Below are 23,005 nucleotides of genomic sequence, written 5' to 3' on the forward strand. Positions count from 1 at the left end.
TCTACAGACTTGAAACTTGGTATATAATGCATTCAGACATGTGGAAAACTTTTTATTCAGGTTTTCATCTGGGAAAAGGGTTGCTAAGGGGTTAAAATTGAAAAATTGGTATGTGGCGGGGGGGGGGTGATCATATTTTTATCTGTTTGCTGTTTCACGAATGTGCATGCGTGAATGGTTCGCATGACAGATTCCTTATGTTAAGAATAAGTAGGTTTGAAAACACTTTTTAAAAATCGTGTCAAGCTGGTTTAATGTTTATCGTATTTGACTCACATTCTTTAGGTTTTAGTTTCAATCTTTTTTCTTTTTTTTTTTTTTTTTTTACATAGGCATCACCACATTATCAAGGCCAAGAGGCCACTCAAGGATAAGGGTTAAAGAGTGTACATTAGAAATTGGACAATATAGTAATCATTAGTAATGAAAATTTGGTAAATTTGATAACTCAGCTTGAGTATTTTTTTTTTTTTACTCACAAGAAGTCTAGAAAAAAATATATTACTTGCGTACACGTCTTGGTTTCTTTCCCTCTTTTTTTTTATTTCATTTCTTTTTTTTTTTTTTAAAGGAATTTAACATTACATTTAATACTTACAGTGTTTCTGTTTATAATAAATAAGAATTCTGCATCAATTAAAATATAATTATGCGTATCTTACAACCGGGCAACACCTGGACAGCCTGCTAGTCTAACATATAAAAAAAAAAAAAAAATGCATACATATTCTCTCCGCCAGGTAGCCCTGGAAAATCCAGGTTCAGTTTTTGAAGCTCTCAAATTGGTCCGTACCCACCGTCCGCAGCAGGTCTCCAAGGTGTACAGCTTGAATATTTGCTACTACCACTGAGATTGCACCCGCGGTTGGCTCCACCTGGGTTTGTGCATTAGGCTTCGATGTGTTGTAAGCCTTGCAGGCCAGGCATAATCAAGAGAAACACAGTAGTATGATCAACAGAAAGATGTTAACAAAAAGTATGTTACAGAAGTACACATCATGATACTGGGGCCATAACTGCCATAAATCGCTATTGGTATTTACTTCCTTTGCAATGCAGGAAGATGTGATACAAGGTTAAAAGGTGGGGGAGAGTAAATCTAGCACTCCTAACAGGAGAAGCACTTTTGCCTATTAAACATTGTCTGGGTAGTCCCTTTGGCATTCCTCAGTTAGGATGCCTCGGGCAATAAGCAATAAATTTGCTCCACACGAAAGACAGGAGGCAAGGCCTGGGAGGATTGATCGCCTAGATACTATCCAGAATGAATGCCTCAAGCCGCCAGGTACCAAAAGCAGCACCGAAATGACCCAGTTTCTTGCTGGACTGATTGTCGGAACGTCAATTGGCAAGCACAACCCGACACTAAACAATTGGCACGAATATCTACCTAATAAATAGTTAAATGCAAGCATTTTTATAGTCTCTGGGTATTGGTAGATCTGCTTATCCCTATAATATGCACATTATAAATCATTTGGTGAACCTTCCTGATCATGAATATTTATAAATTTTCCTTCTCTTAAAGCAGTTGCCGCACGATATGTTGAATCTGGTCTACTTTACTATTTCATCCATAAGGAATACATTCATACTGTTCCTGAGAGTATTAGTGAAAGTTACTCAATAACCTTGACATATATTGATCAGTGTGATGTCATCAATGCTTCCTCATCCTCCTCCCCCCCCCCCAAAAAAAAATTGTTAGGAAATGAAAAAAAAAATTTTTTGAAGAAAAAGAAAAGTTTATCAGTAGAACAAACATATTGGAAGTTGTTCAACAAGGAAGTAAGCTTGTTAAAAAGAGAATGGAGAGGAAGTCATTAACCAAGGAACACAAAAGGCAGATGAAATAGGATTGTTAATCAAGGTGTGGCAGGTGACTGGGACGAAAGATTGGACAATGGATGTCAGTATATTTAGAGTTATGGACAATTTTAGGAGTGGTAGTGAATTTTGCAACCATTTACAGACTGTCTTGAGGTTGCGGCAGTTGAGGACGGTTTTTCCAGTTTAGGACAGTTGAATACAGGTTGTGACTTGAAGCAGATCAAAATGAGCTGACAGCTGCTAAAAAACATGGACTCTGTAGAAGATATAGATGGGAACTTTAGCGTTTAGAGCAGAGGTTCTCAATCGGGTAAATTTACTTCTAGGGGATAAAAAAATTATATAGTCACGGGTAAATAATTGAAGTATATGATAATTTAAAAATAATTATTTCTTTTCATATTGTGTCCTGTCTAAGGGTAAATTTAAACTGGATTCCAACAGAGAAATGGATAATTAGACCTTTTGGCCCTGAAGTGTCAGAAATAAAAGACGGCAGCCGAGTAAAAGATGAACTGATTGATCTTCAATCTTCTGCTACTCTAAGAAAAGAATTTGAAAAAATTGGTATTAATTTTTAGATAAAACACAGATTCATTTTCGCTCGTTACTCAGCATGCCTTTTAAGTGATTGTTCCTTTTGTCACTACTTATATGAATCAGGATCGTCAAGTTTAGCAGCAATAAAGACAAAGGCCAGAAACCGCCTGAAAGCCGATGATATGAGAGTAGTATTGTGAGAAACAGTTCCTCGCATAAACAAATTAACTCAATAAATCAGCAGTTTTTCCACTGATGTTTCTGTTCATTATTTTTTTATTACAAATTATTTTTCACATTGTGCCATGTCGTAAGAAACGTACATACAAATTCATAATTTTCTTTATTTTAGAAAAAAGATTTGATTTTCTTTATTTTTGTGATACGAAGGTACGAGAATACTGTTTTTATACAAAAAAATTAAAGTCCCAAACTGTGACCAGATTCTTTTTAACCTTATTTTTCTGTCACTTTATGATGGCTAACATACGTACATATTTTAATTATATCAACTGGACAGCTTGTCAGCATAAAGAAGACAATTTTCAAATTCTCAACAGCCTATAGACCAGAGGTTCTCAATTAGGGGTAAATTTATCCTTAGGGGGTAAAAAAATTATATAGTCGGGTGTAAATAATTGAAGTACGTGATAATTTAAAAATAATTATTTCTTTTCAGATTGTGTCATGTCTAAGAAATGTAACACAAATCAACTTCATAATTTTTTTATTTTAGAAAAGGTTTTAAAGTTGACAACAATAAATAGGTTCCTTTTTGGCCTGCTTGTTTTTCTGTACTTTATGATGTCTATGAATTTTTTTTTTTTGTATGGGAGGAGGGGATAAATGGAGAAATATGTAAAGCCGAAGGGTCAATGATGAAGGAAAGGTTGAGAATGGCTGATCTAGTTCCACTTCCGATTTACGCTACTCCAGATTACGAGTTAATTTTTAAGATTTTCTTTAATTTCTAATCTTTTGCAAGTAGAAATCCGTGATCATCGACGCTGTTAAATGGCAGGGCCACAGCTGCTGATGATAATGATGATGGTGCTAATGATGATTATGAGGTTTCGTAGATAAAATAGTCAACATGATTTTCTTTACTTTTCTACTCTTTTGCAAGTAATTAAACTTAGTTAATTTTTTACACTCTGGTCGTCTATGACTCTTGTTTGCAAGTCAAACCCAGTAAATTGAATGAGTTGGTTTTCGATCATGGATTACATGTACAGGATGGTTTTGGTGGGATATAAGCCTGTGGAACTCTGTTCCGTCTGCCTGCTTCCCACCTGACTACAACCTGGATGTCTTAAAGTCCAACGTAAACAAATTCCTAATGAACCACCCCCTTAAGTAAACACTTCATTAAATCTCCACACTAACATACTGTACTTGCAATAACCCTTATCCCTGAGTGGCTTCCGGGCCTTGATAAGTGGTGACCACCATGTAAAAAAAAAAAAAGAAAAAAAGATCACGTATAACTCAGAGTAAAAAAAACTTAATTCAGTATTATGCTCCGATACCATCATGCTCAAGACTAGACACTACATTTTAAGCTGTATATTTGATTGGCCTTGTTATATATGGTATTTTTTACTTTGTTTTTCTGTCACTTTATGATGGCTATGAATTTTTTTTGTATGGAAATAGGGGGTAAAAGGAGAAATAAAGCTGAGGGGGGTCAATGATGGCGGAAAAGTTGAAAATGGCTAGTTTAGATGGTTGTTACCCATGATGGTGTCACACACGCATCCAAAGCCCAATTGATATATACAGAATGTGTTTGAGTTTTTTTGTTTCTTTTGAGATTTTTTTTTTTTTTTTTTTTTTTTTTTTTTTACAAAGGTATCACCACATTATCAAGGCCCAGAGGCCACTCAAGGATAAGGGTTAAAGAGTGTACAGTAGAAATTGGTCAATATAGTAATCATTAGTAATGAAAATTTGGTAAATTTAATAACTTATATGGAACGGCTCATCAAGAACTTATTTACTTTGGACTTGAACACAACCATATTGTAGTCAGCCGGAAAGCAGGAAAACGGAAGACAATTCCATAGGCGTGCAGTTCTAAGAAAGAAGCTTTGTTCATGGAATCTACGTTTAGGTTTAGGCACAGATAAAGAGTGGGGGAAATTATTGATAGTGTTTACAGCTAGACGAGTGTTTCTTGTGAAAGTTTGGCGAGGGGGGACCATAGATTGAAGCTCATTCGAACACTTTCCATGAAAATAACGATACATCAGAGACAAACTCGCAACATCTCTTCTGTGAGATAGAGGTTGCAAGGAGGAGAAAAGGACATCTCCTACGAGGCTACGAAGTCTATTTTGAACTCTATCAAGGCAGGACAAGTCCTTTCTAGCAGCTCCTGCCCAGATGTGGCAACAGTATTCCATCCTTGGACGTACCTGGCTCTTATATAGGTAGAGAATAGCATCAGCAGTGAGATATCTACTGGATCGATAGAAAGATCCCACCATTTTTCCAGCGGCCTTGGCAACAGATTTGATATACGTGTTCCATTTAAGATCAGGAGTAATGGTCAAGCCCAGAAGCTTGTCAAAACTTGAGGCCTCCTGAAGACGAGAGCCATTCATTTCAATTGATGACAAATGTGAATTAGAATGTTGATGATGTAAAGAGAGAAGCTTGGTTTGAGTTTTTTTGTTTTTTTTCTATATACTTGTGAACTCGTGTCCACCTCCTTGACAGTCGCCAATTTGAAAGACGACGACATGGCCATAACTAAGGAAGAGAAGCCGAAAGAGAAGATGACCATTGAAACAGCGTTGGGGTTAACGATTGTTGTCGAATGGGGAGAAGGGGGGTATATCATGGTACAATAGCATTCAAAGTCCAATGTAAACAAATTCTTGTTGAGCTGTCCTCTTAATCAGATTCCAAACAAAGATTGGCCCCAGAGAGAATGCTCCAATGGAACCCCAATGAAAAAAAAAAAAAGACTAAAAATGAACTAGAAACAGACAGTCGAGAGAGATTTGATTGCAACAGGAAGAAACTGCCACTAAGTTGTAAGACCATGGAACTAGATTTGCAGGGATACTATGTGGGGGAGCTGAGCAGTAAAATGTCTGTTCATTTAACACTTGAACTTCTGCATATCAGTGCAGTCAGGAAAGCAGGAATTCTACAGTTTAGAAGTTTGGGGGGGGGAAGCTGTTTGAGTAGAAGGCTTTATGATATCTAAGGATCTTTACAGTGTAGGGGTGAGATTTTGCTGTTTGAGTTTCAGGAGGATTTATGTTGAGGGGGGGGGCTTCTAGTGGTTTGTCTGAGCACTTTCCATTAAAATACTTGTAAAACAGGCACAGGGATGCAACATTGTGGCGATGTGACAGAGGTTGGAGTTTGTCCGATAGTGCGGGATCTACTAGGTTAGCGACTTTTTTTTTTTTTTTTCTTTTTTTTTTGGGGGGGGGGGACGCTGTCCAAGAGCGAGAAACTAGTGACCGATGCATCAGTCCAGATGTGGCAACAATACTGCATGCATGGATGAATGGTGGCTTTATGGGATACTCTCAGGTGTGAGTAATTTTCTAGCGCGGTAGAATGATATGCATTGACTCTCTGGTGCGTTGCGAGATGCAGGAGTTCTTATTGAGACTTAAAACCTACTTTAGAATAAAAAGATAAATATTCAAGGATAAGTGTTAATGATATAGAAAAGCCATAATCAATTACGGGTGAAAAGATTCCATAAAATAGGAAGAGAAGGCGGTCATAGCCAGTTTTCTAGAGAAGGAGGAGTGAGAGTTGGAGCTGAACATTTAAGGCAGTTAAGCTGTTCCCATTACTACCGCACCTTGATTAACAATCCTGTTTTACTTTTCTTTTGTGTTCCTTGGTAAACAACTTCCTATACTTTTGTTTTGCTGATAAACTTGTTTTTTTGTTATATTTTCTCCTCGTTTTCTTTTTTTTATTTTTTCCTCGTTTTTTTTATATTTTTTTCCCTCGTTTTTTTTATATTTTTTCCTCGTTTTTTATATTTTTTCCTCGTTTTTTGTATTTTTCCCTCGTTTTTTGTATTTTTTCCTCGTTTTTTGTATTTTTTCCTCGTTTTTTTATTTTTCCTCGTTTTTTATATTTTTTCCTCGTTTTTTGTATTTTATCCTCGCTTTTTGTATTTTTTCCTCGTTTTTTATATTTTTTCCTCGTTTTTTATATTTTTTCCTCGTTTTTTGTATTTTTTCCTCGTTTTTTATATTTTTCCTCGTTTTTTATATTTTTTCCTCGTTTTTTATATTTTTTCCTCGTTTTTTGTATTTTTTCCTCGTTTTTTATATTTTTCCTCTTTTTTATATTTTTCCTCTTTTTTATATTTTTTCCTCGTTTTTTATATTTTTTCCTCGTTTTTTATATTTTTTCCTCGTTTTTTATATTTTTTCCTCGTTTTTTGTATTTTTTTCCTCGTTTTTATATTTTTTCTTCGTTTTCTATATTTTTTCCTCGTTTTTTAAATATTTTTTCCTTGCTTTTTTTAAAAGATTTTTTTCCTAATTTTTTTTTAAAAGATTTTTACTCATTTTTTTATATTTTTCTCCGTTTTTTTTTTTTTTTTTTAAAATTCCTAACACTTTTTATGGAAGAGGGGTGCAGAATGTCTATAGCATCACACTCGTATCTAACGAGTGTTTTCCTTCTTTTTTTTTATGTTAACCTGTTGTTTCTCTTTTCCTTTTTTCTTTTTTATGTTAACCTATTGTTTCTCTTTTTCTTTTTTTCTTCAACATCTCATTTTTGCAGGACAAAAAAGATGGAAAATAAATCTGGTGGCAGTGGGGTACCTGCTGGCAAATACTTAAATACGCCAACAAGTACCTTGAATCGTCCGATTTCGGGCCAAGGTTACGACGACAGCACTCTGTCGCCAACGAGGCCCCTCACAAAGGGCAACATGCCTGGCAATTATCCGCCTCGGGATAACATAGATAACAACACGGGTTGGATGCCAAAGATGAACGCCAGCGAAAACGGCTCTGGGATGTGTGAAGGATCTGATGGTAAGTTTGGAGCAGACCTCCTTTCGCGTCTTCTTCCAAGAATTTTTTAATCTGTACAGAAAATATCGGTAAATATTCCAGATTTTCTCTTTCGTCTCTTGTTCGTTTGTTTTTCGAATTTTTTTTTTTTTTTTTCTTGTTACTTGTGTTTTTTGCGACCTTCTTTCGTATTGCCCGTCACGTAAGAAGCAAATTATTATAATTTCTTTTTTTAATGTTTTTATATAGTTCAATTTTTAGATATGGGGATTACGCGATTAATCCTACGCTCTTAGAATCTCGCAGCATTTTGATAAAAAAAAAAAAGGTTTTTGTTTTATTTTAATTTCTGAGTGAAAATAAAAATATCCTGGACGCTTCTACACTATCAGAACAAAATTTCGGAAATCGTAAAACTGAATTTCACATGTAAGCAATCGTATCTACGTATTCCTCATATTTTTATGACGATTATATCAAAAAATTACGAAAATCGATAAGGTAGAAAAATTATTTATTAAAGAAAGTAGAATTTGAAGAAAACGATCGTATTCGCTTACGTAATACACAGGAGTGTTCAAAAGGGAGGTAATTTTCCGTTTCGATTTAAACAAGATGTCTGCAATTTTTCACCTGCTAACACGATTAAAGTTGTTTTTTATATTAATTCAGTAATATTCAGGTAATTTCAACAACATAATTTGGAAGCTAATGTTGGAATTTATTAGAATGGAGAAAAAAAATCAGCAGAAACCATTGTTTCTTTTATCTGAAAACTTCATTTACAAAATCTCTTCCCAATAATGTTCCTGTTACTTCCTTAGTTAGTTCGTACGTTACACTTTGAAAAAAGCCAAATACTATTTTTGAATATTAAACTGCATTTTAAAAAAGGACCAAATTCATGAAATTTCCTTGTTAAAAAGGCCAAATTTCATAAAATTTCCCTGTTAAAAAGGCCAAATTTCATTAAAATTGGAGTTAGAAGGGCCAAATTTCATTAAATTTGGCGTTAAAAGGGCCAAAATTTCATAAATTTGGCGTTAAAAAGGCCAAATTTCATTAAATTTGGCTGTAAAAGAGGCAAAATTTCATTAAATTTGGCTGTAAAAAAGGCCGATCCAGCAACTCTAGACAAGAATGTGAGAGCAATCTCCCTTTGCTGTTGCCTCGTTTTCGAATATCATTATAATAATTATATATATAATTATATATGCTCATAATATATATATAATTATATATATATAATTATATATGCTCATAATATATATATAATTATATATATATAATTATATATGCTCATAATATATATATAATTATATATATATAATTATATATGCTCATAATATATATATAATTATATATGCTCATAATATATATATAATTATAGATGCTCATAATATATATATAATTATATATGCTCATAATATATATATAATTATATATATATAATTATATATGCTCATAATATATATATAATTATATATGCTCATAATATATATATAATTATATATGCTCATAATATATATATAATTATAGATGCTCATAATATATATATAATTATAGATGCTCATAATATATATATAATTATATATGCTCATAATATATATATAATTATATATATATAATTATATATGCTCATAATATATATATAATTATAGATGCTCATAATATATATATAATTATATATATATAATTATATATGCTCATAATATATATATAATTATAGATGCTCATAATATATATATAATTATATATGCTCATAATATATATATAATTATATATATATAATTATATATGCTCATAATATATATATAATTATATATGCTCATAATATATATATAATTATATATGCTCATAATATATATATAATTATATATGCTCATAATATATATATAATTATATATATATAATTATATATGCTCATAATATATATATAATTATATATGCTCATAATATATATATAATTATATATGCTCATAATATATATATAATTATATATGCTCATAATATATATATAATTATATATGCTCATAATATATATATAATTATATATGCTCATAATATATATATAATTATAGATGCTCATAATATATATATAATTATATATGCTCATAATATATATATAATTATATATATATAATTATATATGCTCATAATATATATATAATTATATATGCTCATAATATATATATAATTATATATGCTCATTGTTGTAATAATGTAAGAAAGGAATTTGTAATTTTGACGTGCAGCAGTTCTTTACTAAAGAAAGAAGTTAGCAAAACGTTATGTAAAAAGGGAACATTCAAAGGAAACAGGGCAAGAAAAGAACATTGTATGTCAACATCTGCAACAGAGAGATGACTTTCAGGTCATGAATGCAGAAGTTCAGAATTTAATTATTCATTTTTTTTTTTTTTTTTTTTTTCGGACTATTATCCTCATCTTCTTAGTTGTTCTTTGACTCCCTATCTCTCTCCCTCGAGGCATTCATGAATTCATTGTTGCTCATCATTTTTGATGTTGCTCAGGTATTCAGACTGCCAACGTATGTTTCTTGCTGTCATCCTCTGCTTCTTCTACCCACGATCTTTCCTGTTATTCTTTGCTGGTTGTCAGAGAGTAATTTGATGGCAATCTGGTTCCACTTGTCTATCATGGTAATCCTTACCGAGCGTGGTGTTATGATTCAGAACTGTATTCACGTTGTTTTACAAAATAAAGAGTTTGATGTATTGCCATAGCTTTTTTTGCAGTTTTACAAACAGTAAGTTGCAGTTTCTTTCTGTCCGAGCAGTGCTCATACTGGGCGATTGTACCCTGGGGTATCTTCTGCTCAGCACAATACAAAACCATGAACTGAATTATTTGTTTGCTTTCGTATTACATCAGTCACCTGCTCTCCATGACCTCATGTTACCCTAAGTCCTGGATATGACCTTAAACTATATCTGATGGTGAGGCTTTGGGGAGTGTAGAGCCACCCTTTAATTACCATTGCTCCCAAGTCCACTCTGACCCGGAGTGGTAGTACCTGTTAGGGTCCCAACTATGGGTTAAATAGAAACCGACTTGAAAAAAATATATATTCTATTAAAAAAATTTTTTTTTTTAATAACTGGATTCAGTTGATTGAGATTGTCGGACTGACTTCCTCATCTTCGTTGTTATAGTCACAACATTTCGGCCGTTTTGCCCTCCGGCCTTCATCAGGTGTTTTGTATCGAACTGGGGAACCGTTTGTTAGGAGTCTCAAACCCAACCCTTTATTATTACTACGGGGGTACCATGTTCAGACTCCAGCTAAGCTCTGGGACATAGTTGCTGATTCTCTGTTTTGAATGTTACTTTTCACTGCCTTCATTCAGGATAGACGTTGTATCAAAGTTTACAGTTACCCAAAAGTGCTGAGTTCAATCCTGAATGAAGGCACCTGATGTAGGCCGGAGGGCAAAACGGCCGAAACGTTGTGACGATAACAACGAAGATGAGGAAGTCAGTGCGACAATCTCAATCAATGAAAACACCTCATCTCAAAAATACAGACAATTACAACTGGATTCAGCATTAAATAACCTGAAAAGGGTTGATACGCCGTAAAACAAAACCAACCAACCACATTACCCTGATCGGGGGGGGGGGGTTAAGTGGGTTCTTGACCATGCCCAAGGGTTTCTCACAGACTAGCAGAGGGATGGAGGTGGCTTACTTTTCCTTTGACAGTAGTGCTGTCCCGCTATCTATACCAATAAGCTTTTTTTTTTTTTAATTTGATAAAACTATCAAACAATCTTGCATTTCTCGCCTGTATATAACATAAATAAATACGATTTTTTTTTTTCATATAGTGTTAATCAAATATTTATTGAAATCAAAAATAAAATGATGAATTGAAATAATTTTTTTAAATCTCATCAAAAAAATATATAAATATGATTAAATATTTTTAATTATTTTTCTCAAAGCAATCACTTGGCAACATATCTCCACCTTGGCAATGGCGGGTATATTGGTAATAATTTTGGATCAGTTTCTATCAGTATATATAATTTTCGATTTTTGAGTGATTATTGAGGTTTCAGATCGCTGTAATGAAACCGTCATTTGGCTATTCTAAAAATAAATGCCCCAATATTTTAAGACTATTAGATTATTTATTTAAAAATTAAGCAGTTAAAAAAAGGCGCTTTTTTTCATGGCGGGTTTTTCGTAAAAGAACCTTTCTTTTTTTTTTTTTCTTTTTTTTAAATTTGGTGCTTATTTAGAATTACATTTATTAAGAAAAAAAAAAATGCAGAAAATTTTTTATGATGTACATACTTGTCACCAAATGAGGTCATATTCCAAAAATCACGTAAATTGATCAAGTAGTTTTTTTTGTTTTTTTTAAGAAAATCAAAATTTACAATTCTTAGTAATTTTAAGACCAAATTGTACCAATTTTTTTTCTTTTTTAAGCCATGGTCATAAAAACCATTAACAATATACAGAGGCTACCTAGCTAAATAGGGAATGCATAAAACTTAAGAATACCACGATAGACGATACAGAACTCTGAAAATGTGACAGTGATACATGTTTATTTATACAATTCTGAGGCAGCATGTTCAGGACTGCAGAACACAATGCAGAAGGAGATTGCCTGTACATTTTTTTTTTTTTTTCTTCAATTTTCTTTCTTTGAAGATTGTAATGCTGGGTATGGGGCAGCCAAACCAGCTGCCACCATTGCCCTGCTTTTTATTGAAACCAACCGAGAGCTCTTTTTAGTATCCTCGCTGTTCCCTTAACTGCAATTGTCTGGATCTCTTTTGCACTTGGTTCACCAGGAATATTAGTTAAATAGGACTTCAGGTACTTTTTCATAAGCCCTGTGGCACCTATAATAACTGGTATGATTGATATCTCCTTAAGATTCCAGTTTCTTTTCATATCATACGTGAACACCAGTGTGATTATGCAGAGGGTCTAATGTGAATGTATATCGACGCAGGTTTGGTCTATTCAGCCATAAGCACAGGGCTTTATTCAAGCATTGTGGTGGGACGAGGACCATACAATAATCTGTAGGCAACAGAAGCAACTATTACATTCTGGCGAGTAGACAGCAGATCTAATCAAAGCAGATCATATACTCCAGAGGGAACAGGGTTGCAGTAGGGAATATGTAGTATATATCTGATGGCACGACATGGTAGATACTCAAGAAAATCAGAACATCTTGCCAGTTCCAGCAAACACTACGAACCTGTATTCCAAGTTGGGGACGCATCATCGCTTTATAAAGCCTAGTCAGCAAATGCCATTCATAAGAAATTTGGTAGGCCAGGACATGCGACACATAAAGCTACTTATTAACCCTGTTGGATACATAAGACAAGTGGTCGTCAAACCTGAGATTGCTAGATATTATTACTCCCAGATAGTTATGACATTTCGAGAGAGGACATATAGGACAATAGAGCGACTGTTTTTGCTGAGTTGAACAGCATACTCAAGTCCTTTGCCCACTCAGACGCAAAAACAAGCAGTGACTGCAGGTATACTGATGCTATGTAAAGGTCTAAAGGTCTAGTTGTGGCACAGAAATTTGTGTCGTCAGCATAGGAGCTTGAGAACACAGTTAAACTGAGATGTTACAATATCCATTAATGTTAACAAAAATAATGTTGGCGCAATAACACTTCCCTACGGCATCCTGGCTGAGACAGGAAGATCATTTGATAAATAACCAACAACCAAAGTTCCCAGCAGCCAATCAGATACTTGCAAATTCAAGAAAAGAGTCTGCCTCAGACGCCAAATAAGAGTAATTTCTGCTGCAGAGCCGAATGAGGAGCAGTTCCAAATTCATTGGTAAGACACCCCCAAAATGCAGAAATTGTGCATTTTTTTATTCTAAGGCTGATTTTTGGCCCTGTCGGTGGGGCATTAGAATATGCCGACTGCCCCCCTGCAGAGGGTAAAAGTCCCTCAATGGGGGTCCTGGATATGACCTTAAACTATATCCAGTGGTGAGGCCCCAGCTTGTAGGCTTTGGGAAGTGTGGAGCCACCCTTTAATTACCATTGCTCCCAGGTCCGCTCTGACCCGGAGTGGTAGTACCTGTTAGGGTCCCAACTATGGATTAAATAGAAACCGACATGAAAACAACAAATATATTCTATTAAAAAAAATTTTCTTCAAAATCTTTGGATTTGGCATTAAATAACCCGAAAAGGGTTGATATGCCGTAAAACAAAAACAACCAACCAACCAAGGCTGATTTTGATCTTAATAGTTCGAATGAAGTTATCTCACCTTATTTATAAATTGTGCCTGAACAAAATTCCATGTTTTTCCTAGTCATAAAATTTAATCTTAGTTAAAAAAAAAAAATATCTACTTGATCAATTTACGTGATTTTTTAAAAAAAAAATGTAACATCTACAATCAGTGATGAGTGCTTACATATTTTTTTCTGTATCATATTTTTTCTTTTGTTTTTTTTAACGAAGTGTAAATCTAGATAAATACCAGAAATTTTGAATTTTGATTGTTCTATTTTTATTCCGTGTGGCTTTTCTTTTTTTTTTTCTTTTTTTTTTCTTCTTTTTTTTCTTTTTTTTTCTTCTTTTTTTTTTTTTTAAACGTTTCTTCTGTTTGATCCTGATGAGCAACATCCCCTCGATGAGATTGGTCTATGTTATTGTCCGTCTTTGGTGACAGCTAGGCGTGACGATATTCTTGCTTCACTTAGATGCTGCATTCATGAAGATGACCATAATTTTGTCACAAATCATCTAATTCTGATTGTTTCTGAATTTTTTACATGAAGATTGATAATTTGGATTAGTTGGACTACCGTTCTTATCTTGAGTTCGCAAAGACCTATGATATGATAAAGTACTAGGTAAAATTTTGATGTAAATAGGCAAAATTTTAACTAAAGCATATATTTTCCTTTATCGGCTATAAGACTAATCAGGAGGTAATGTAGCAGTTTCATGTTTTTATATATTGTGTTAATGACTATTCCTTTTTATCTTTCTTTTCTAACATGACCCCCACCACACACACATCTTTCTTTTCCGACATGATGCCCCCTCACACACACCTTTCTTTTCTGACATGACACCCCCCCCCACGCACACATCTTTCTTTTCCACCATGACCATGCACACACACACAAGTGCAAATAAATAGAAATTTTATAACCATAAATATATGGTCATTGTCATGCATTATATTCTATTATATAAAAGGTAGTTGTATGTATGTATGTATTTATGTCCAGCTAAAAAATAAAAAATAAAAACCTACAAAACTAAACAGCCACAAAGTTAATATATTCTTCATGGGCGTTGCCCTGGATGAATGATATTTAAAAAGAAATTATTAATTCTTTGGGGGGTCAACTGGATTAGGTTTTATCTCATTATTTTCAATTATGTTTCTGAATATTTTAGAGAAGGATTGATAATTCGAATTAGTTGGATTATTTGGACTTCTGTTCTTGTCTTGAGTCTGCAAAGATCTATGGCGCAACAGATAAAGTACTAGGTAATTTAGCTCTAAGTGAGATTCTTCCGATGGTTAAAGGTTCAGTCCTCAGTGCAGCGGACATACTAAGAATACAATTGCAATTTAAGGCTTCTACCAACCATGGTTGACGGAACGAGCAATGTGTCTCTGTGGATTAAATAAAGGGTTCTGTTCAAAATGACATTTTTTTATTATTTTTATTTTTTTGTCCGCCTCCAAACAAGCCATATTGCCACTTAGATGTAAGGGATTCTATTTGGAATCTACAGGGGTACTATGTAGGGAGTTGAGCAGAGAGGTGACTGTTCACATTTCGTTTAATTTTCCAGAAGTTTTATTGTCTTATTGTTTGTTTGCTTTTTTTTTGTGCTTGTCATCCCATTGATCGCTTCAGGGTCGTTCTAAGTTCAAAATGAGGGAATTTTATTAAAATCTCTCCTTGGCCTTCGGGTCAAGCTCCCCAATTTCTTGTAGGGCCTTGTGCCTAATTTTGTTGTTTAAAAAGCTTTTGTTTTTTACTTAATTGTATTGTCAAAATTTTAAAAGCAATAAAATATATAAACAAGATGAAAGTGTAGTATCTGTTCTTCAGAGGCTGCATTTCAATTTCTTGTTCTCTGTCAGTGGAGGAGAAATCCTTCACGATTGAGACAATTTTTATTTTTGTTCCTTTTCTCCACGTTAAAAAACGACCCTGGTGTCTAACTCTGCCCCGTGGGGAGGCATTGTAAATAGGAAAATGAGGGATTTTTATTAAAGTGTTTTTGGTTTATGGAATCATTTTTAGCTTGTATATTATGTGTTCCTCGTTTGTTGTAATCTTTTTGGTTTGTATAATGTTCTGTTTTTAGATTTTTCAGTACAGTCGAATTGTTTTTAAGGAATTTAATATATCTTTTATTTAGACAATGTTGCAAAGTTTGTATAGGTTGTTTACTTGGAAGAACCGGGATCTTATTGTTTCTAAGTCTTTACATTCAATTTGTGTTTATTGAACAAAAGTTTGTGTGGCATAGGTGATGCACAATGCTGGAAAATATCGGATCCGGGCAAAACCAGATGTAAATCGGATTACTGGCAATGGATTGGAATTGTTAAAAGTGCAAACAACATAAAACAAAAACATCAAAATAAGTGAACAGTAATTCAAACCAAAGGAATTTTAAATATAAAAACGTAAACCATAAATAAAAGTCAAAACAAGAACAATCAGAGAGAAAAGAGACAAGCCAGTGACATACTTATGTGATCGTGACAAGCTGGTCTAACGGTTATCGTACTTGACTCACTTTGTTGACCGATCAACCACATACTATCTTCCTTACTGACCCAACTTTCTTTCTATTGTCATAACAAGTCAAAACAAAGGCAGAGATAGAAAGAAGAGACAGAAGCCAGCGACGCATCTCTGCAGTCGTCTGACTCCCCCCTACTTCATACCAACCCAAACTCTCTCGCTTGTCATATTATCATCTGTAAAATAAATAAAACTTTGTTGATTTAACAAGTTGCTGTTTGATTACATAAACCTCAGTTATCAGAATATATATATTATGGCACGCATTTTGTAAAAGTGCATCTATGAAATTATATAGGCGACAATATAACAGCAGCTTTTACAATAATCTATGTATCTATAAAAATGAGAATGTGTGTTTGAGGACACTTCTCAACCTATATCCTCAACATATTTTTGATCTACTGATTTGAAATTTGGTATATAAGGTAATCAGACATGTGTAAAACTGTTTAATTGGTTTTTATATAGAAAGAAGTGCTGCTAAGGAGTCAAAATTGAAAAACTGGTACTTGGGTGGATCATCGGATTTTTATCTGTCAGCTGTTTTATGAATTCACATGTGAGTCTCTGAAACATGGCAGATTCCTTATGTTAAGAATAAGTAGGTTTGAAAACACTTTTTAAAGATTGTGTCAAGCTGGTCTAATGGTTATCGTACTTGACTCACTTTGTTGATTTAACAAGTTGTTGTCCGATTCCAAAAACCAAAGTCATCAAAGTGTGTATGCTATGGCACACATTTCGTAAAAATGCATCTACAAAATATATAGGCGAGAATATAACATTTGTGACATAGTATACATGAAGGGGGAAGGGTCTTCCCCTTTTAGGACATGAGAGTTCGTAATGAAAGTATGGCCTATACGTGATTTGGCTCGGATTACTTACCCATGTAATGTGCTGTGGACATTGTTAAACGCTGTCTACCACACCGAGCAGGATAAAATCAATGGACGAACAACAATGAAAGAAACGATACTGATCAAAATGTGTAACATAGATCGTGCGGAAATAAAACGGGAGGGGAGAAATCTCCACACGTTCATATCAGATGATGTCCCAGGTGAAAAGAGAATAAGATAGAAAAAAAAGAGAGAAAGGAAGTCGATATCGCCACCTAACGGTTTAAACATGCAACTCTGGAAATAAAGGGCGATAACTGTATATGTCTCAAACTTGAGGGTGTTGTGCATTGTGTCTGTGTGTGCTGCATGCGAGCTAGGCTGGAATAGCAGCTTGACAACACGTCTCTATAAATATAAAATCCTGCTTTCTTTCTTTCTTTCTTCCTTCCTTTCTTTCCTTTCTTACAACTTACAATACTCCCTTCCCAAGCTGATTACTCTGAAAGGTGTATCAGTATTTCTTCTTTTTTTTTGGGGGGGTGACCATGAGTAAGATCGTAACAGTTCCTTTTCTGCCAGAACGTCTAAAATATCATCTGTAACTTGAACGACGTCACTAGTAAAATTCCTTCCTGAGATCAGAAGATACTTTATAGTCTTCTGAAATAACTCGGAATTAAGAAAAATGGATCTTAGATAAGTTTAATGAACGAAAACGTGAAGATAAAATATAAAACATAATAATTAGGGCTATGACAACAGCATATTCTTTTCATTGTTTCGACTCTCGAGTATATATCCGACACAGACACAACCAGCCGAGTACCACATCACTCTACATTAAAACATATAAGATATCAATGGATATATACCTGAGAATCAAAACAAGGAAAAGAATATGCTGTTGTCACAGCCCTAGTAATAATTAATAAAACTATACATCAAAAAACAAGAATAAGTTTGAGGCTCCCAAAATTAATACTAGCATTGCCTATATGGACTCAAGGCACAACAGCTCAGTAATAAGGCCTAAATGACGGTCTTCTGGAGGCTGAAGGTTCAATCCTCAGTGGAGGCGATACTAATATAATTAAGAATTACTTGAGACCAGCTGACAGAATGTGAATAATCCACTTCTGTAGATTAAATAAAACAGTTCAGTTAAAAATTTTGTACAGATTCCCGAGTTTATCAAGATGCATCTCAAGAAGGTTGGAGGTTACATCGGTCGAAACTTTGTGAGAATAACATCCAAGGTGAGAACAGTAGTCCGAAAAATTTGCGTAATACAAATCATCAACCCTCATCTCAAAAATTCTGAAACGTAATGAAGAATGGTTCAAGATGAAATTGGCATTTCATGTTTATGCAGGTCCCAAGCAAAAAGAATCCGAAGAGTTTTGTCACGCCGTGACTTTAGAAACGAACAATATTCATAGTCTCTCATCGAAAATCTGTAAACTTGAAGTGTTCTTCTAAAGCTCGTGTGGTGCAAAAGTCTGATTGAAAAAGTTTGGTAAACGAAATGATTTGCAGTAATTTTTCCATATTTATTTTTTTTCTTTTACTCCATTTTTTTTTTTTTTTTTTTTCACAGAATTCTGTTTTTATCAAAATGTAAGATCAGCTTCAAGATAGACTGGAGTCTGTAGGATAGGATTGCTAATTAATCTGTGATTTCATCAAAAATGGAAAATTTGTGTGCGTATATATTAGTGATGGGACGATATTTTTTCCCCGATTCCAATACAATTACCGATTCTGATTCTTTATAAATCTCTAAATATCGAACTAAAGAGTTATCCCCCCCCCCCGTTACTGTAAAAATGTATGCTGTGTGTGGAGATATTTTCCTAAACGAAAAAAAAATACACTTGTGGGGGATCATCTATGTATGAGCGTATATAAATTTAAAACCAAACTGGTGTTGCTGAATCCTAGACAACCCCACGTAGATACAGCTAGTAGATGACATTCTACAAAAAGCAATATTTCACGTCGTTACAATTGGCCTTTTTGGTCAAGATCAAAATGTAGTATCTGTTCTTCAGATGCTGCACTTCCATTTCTTGTTCTCTTTCGGTGGATATTAGTCCTTCACGACTGAGACAATTTTTATTTTTGTACCTTTTCTCCACGTTAAAAAACGACCCTGGTGTCTAACTCTGTCCCGTGGGGAGGCATAGTAAATAGGTACAATTAAAAAAATAATTTTTTTTTACTAATCTAAATAGGATGATAAAATTAAAAGGTAAAATTAGCAAATTTCAAATCGTAATTTGGAAAAAAAAAATAAAAATGTTTATTTTGCATGAAATATTGACCTACGATCAAAGAGTCTGTGTAAAAAAAAAAAATAAATAAATAAAAAATAAAAGTAATAAAATTCTCTGTAAAACATATGCGCCCACCCACCTAAACGTCCTGCAAGTTTAAAATGAGAAATTTCTAATTATAGAATTGGCATTTATATAATCAGAAGAAAAAACTTTAAAAGCTTACCACAATATAGCTTTGTGTTTTGTTTTGTATAAATGTGCATAGATACATGTATGACTTTTTTTTTTTTTTTGTGAATGTTGGTATTGCTCTGGGTCCCTTGGATATCCAGGTATTTGCTTTGTCTTGTTGTAATATCCTTTCATTTCCTCCCATTATTTGGTTGATGGATACTTATGCAGAGTAAATAAACTGCAAAAGCATTTTGGGAGTGGGGCTATTCTTTTTTTACCCTGTGTGGAGAAAAGAATTATTGAATTTTCCACCAATTATGGCCAATTGTCGACTTCTGTAATTTCAGTATCTTAATGTTTCTGTAACCTGCCAGAATATTCTGATAAAACGTCAGTTATAGCAAGGTCCGTATCCTGCATAAGTACTGGTTAGGTTGTGGAAGATTTGTAAGATGAAATGTTTTCAAATATACGAAGGGAATTTCAAAAGTATTGTCTCCTATTTTTATTCCATCCAAATGGATCCGAGGGGATTGCAAACTGCATTGTTATGGTGGCTGAACTTATGCTTTTATGACTGGAAAGTTTCATCTCTCTGTTGTAGATATTGACAGTGTGACATAGATATGCGTCAGAAACATAGATGCATTATTGGATTTCTGGCAAAAGGGCATTGATAATAGTGGTGATTATGCAGAAAAAAAAAATTCTGCAGCACAAAAGGTCGCTCATACTAATGGTACCACTCTCGTCTTCGTAGCTCTTCAATTTTTTGAGCTCAAAAAATATGAGGCTTTACTTTTGGAACGAACCTCGTATAATGTTTGTTTTTGTTTTTTTTGTGGATCATTCTTCAGTTTTCAGATGATTGCCTTTTCATACAACAACAGAAAATTTGAGCTACATATGTGCACACATGCTTATCTTGTCCAATTGAAGTTGACGTAAAAGTAAACTTTGAATGGTAAAATTCATTGCGTTAAGAACTGGACATTTTAACAACCGTTCATTTGGTTCAATTCATTCATTTCGTATTAAATCAGATGATTCTGTTGTTGGCAATGGTTATCCCGATATCTTTCTAGTTAGAATTCTAGAAAACTATCGCAGAACCAATGCTAGTTATAAATGGCTAAATAAATCAATAGACGTGTCGTAATCATATGATTTTTTTTTTTTTTTTTTTTATCGCCGTCACTGGGTCAAGGGTGATAACTCTATTTTACCAAGAGATTCGTTCAGTTTTTTTATACAAAAATTGTGGACGCTATTAAAAAAAAAATGTAAAATGCGACAATATGGTAATTTTTATTAAACAAAACATTTTAGTAATTACAAAACACATTACATTACGAAAATGCCCTGGAAATGTCATTTCTGATTAATTGTAAGAAAAAAAAAATTTTTTTTTTTTTTTTCAACTAACTCTAAACTCCTTTACAAAGATGGGGAGGGGGGAACGATATTTTATATTTTGACAAATTTTCAATTATGATTGAGAAAATTCACTTTTTCTCCAGATGTGGAATGAAAGAGCATGGGGTTCTATTGCTCTAGAAAGTATCTGACTTTCTATTTATACAAGCTGGATATACCATAGTATACACCGAAGTTAAGCAACGTTAAACCTAGTCAGTACCAGATGGGTGACCATTTACAAATACCAGTCATCGACACTTCTCTGCAACATGCAAAAACCTAACGTTGTCATCTTTGACTGAAGACCGTTTGTGAATTTTATATTCCCATGAAACTTCCTTGGAAGCCAGTTCAACCTTTCTATTGTTAATGCCATTGGCAAAATGGCATATGACAGAGTACTGTTGCCACAAGAACACTCTTTTTTGCCATGGCAGAGTACAAAATCAATTTCACAATCTAGTGGGGGGGTTGATTTCTCTTCGTCTCTACAGCCTCTTTCACACAGAAGAGATATTGATAGCTTCTCTCTGTTGTGGATCTAGATCATCCTATGCTCATGCACCTGTGCTGTGGAGTCTACAACAATACATCTCTCACCAGCTCTTGCTTGCTCCTCTGGTAAATCGTAAACATCACTGGTAGATGGTGATAGATATGGCAGGTAGGTTGCCATAAAGTTGCTGCTTCGTGGGATGATCTTGCCAAGATATATTTAACACTGTTTGTAGCATATGAGTGTACGTGCCGTCTAGCTTTCTTTTCAATCTTTTGGTGAGCATCCAGGATTACCTTGATCCACGTACATCCAGCAAATTGCATATGCTGCCAGCTGTGATCCTGAAAATCTGAAGCAGATGATGGAAGACAGGGAAATCTGGAGAGACAGAGTTACATTGGTTTGGGCAAGGAGTCTGACTAGGTAGCAGCCCTGTCGGTGGGGCATTAGAATACGCCGACTGCCCCCCTGCAGAGGGTAAAAGTCCCTCAATGGGGGTCTTGGATATGACCTTAAACTATATCCAGTGGTGAGGCCCCAGCTTGTGGGCTTTGGGGAGTGTGGAGCCACCCTTTAATTACCATTGCTCCCAGGTCCACTCTGACCCGGAGTGGTAGTACTTGTTAGGGTCCCAACTATGGGTTTAATAGAAACCTACGTGAAAAAAACAAATATATTCTATTAAAATAATTTTTCTTCCAAATCTTTGGATTTGGCATTAAATAACCCGAAAAGGGTTGATATGCCGTAAAACAAACAAACAACCAACCAACTAACCGACTAGGTAGATATCTCTGTTGTATCGGTATGTTCATGGTAGGTAATCGACTGAGCTCCAATCCGTGGTACCTGTATAAGAACCAAATACTTTCTAAGATGGAGCACTACCACTGTCGTATCTGCGGAGGTGTCACTCGAATGGAGTACTGTTTACACATCTGAGGAGGCACAGAGCACTTTTTCTTACGTTTCCAGAGTAAAAAATGACTTTGAAATCTGGTGAGGTGTTTCCTCTTTCCTACAGTCTCTTTATCACAGAAGAGATGTTGCTACTCTTTTGCTATTCTTTTGTTATTTCCATGGAAACTGATTGACTGAGCTCTTATCCCTGGTTCTTCCTCGTAAGACATTCGCAATAAAAACTCACTTTTTTACCACAACTACAAAAAACTTTTAGTTCTCGTCCAGAATTGCTCCTATATAAAAAAAAAAAAAAATCTGTATGATATGCGTACTTGTTACATAAAGAAAATATTATATTCCAAAAATCACGTAAATTGATCAAGTAGTTTTTTTATAAAGAAAATCATTTTTAAGCGTTTAATGGGAATTTGTAAGCATTACAACATAAATCTCGCAAATTTTGAATTGTGGAGTTATCTCCCTTTGTTTCTAGAGATTTTTTTTTTCTCACAATGGCAGGTGAGACAGTCACTTCTCGGATACTCATAAAATTTGGTTTTCTTAATTAAAAATAAATCTACTTAATCAATTTATGTGAGATTTGGAATGTGATGTTTGTTTCATCATGGATGCGTACATTGTACAAATTATTCTTAGTTTTTTTTTTTTTTAATATA

General features: G+C 34.1%; 1 protein-coding gene across 37 annotated transcripts in view; it reads left to right on the forward strand.

Moving 5' to 3' along the window:
* LOC145266600 (splicing regulator ARVCF-like) overlaps nt 1-23,005 on the forward strand; it is a 494,180-nt gene that overhangs the window by 391,436 nt on the left and 79,739 nt on the right. For 36 of the 37 annotated variants that reach the window (XR_013864755.1, XR_013864758.1, XR_013864757.1 and 33 more), the window contains one exon: nt 7,147-7,403. Coding sequence is in view for 27 of the 37 variants with exons in the window: in XM_080122458.1 (XP_079978584.1) it covers nt 7,147-7,403 (257 nt within the window). In the remaining 10 variants the exon portion in view is untranslated. Of the gene's footprint in view, nt 1-7,146; nt 7,472-23,005 lie in introns of all 37 variants that reach the window. The other variant, XR_013864759.1, reaches the window with a different exon arrangement.

This window comes from Euprymna scolopes, chromosome 41, assembly GCF_053919585.1.
Source record: "Euprymna scolopes isolate OS-2025 chromosome 41, ASM5391958v1, whole genome shotgun sequence".
NCBI classification, from domain to species: Eukaryota; Metazoa; Mollusca; class Cephalopoda; order Sepiida; family Sepiolidae; genus Euprymna; species Euprymna scolopes.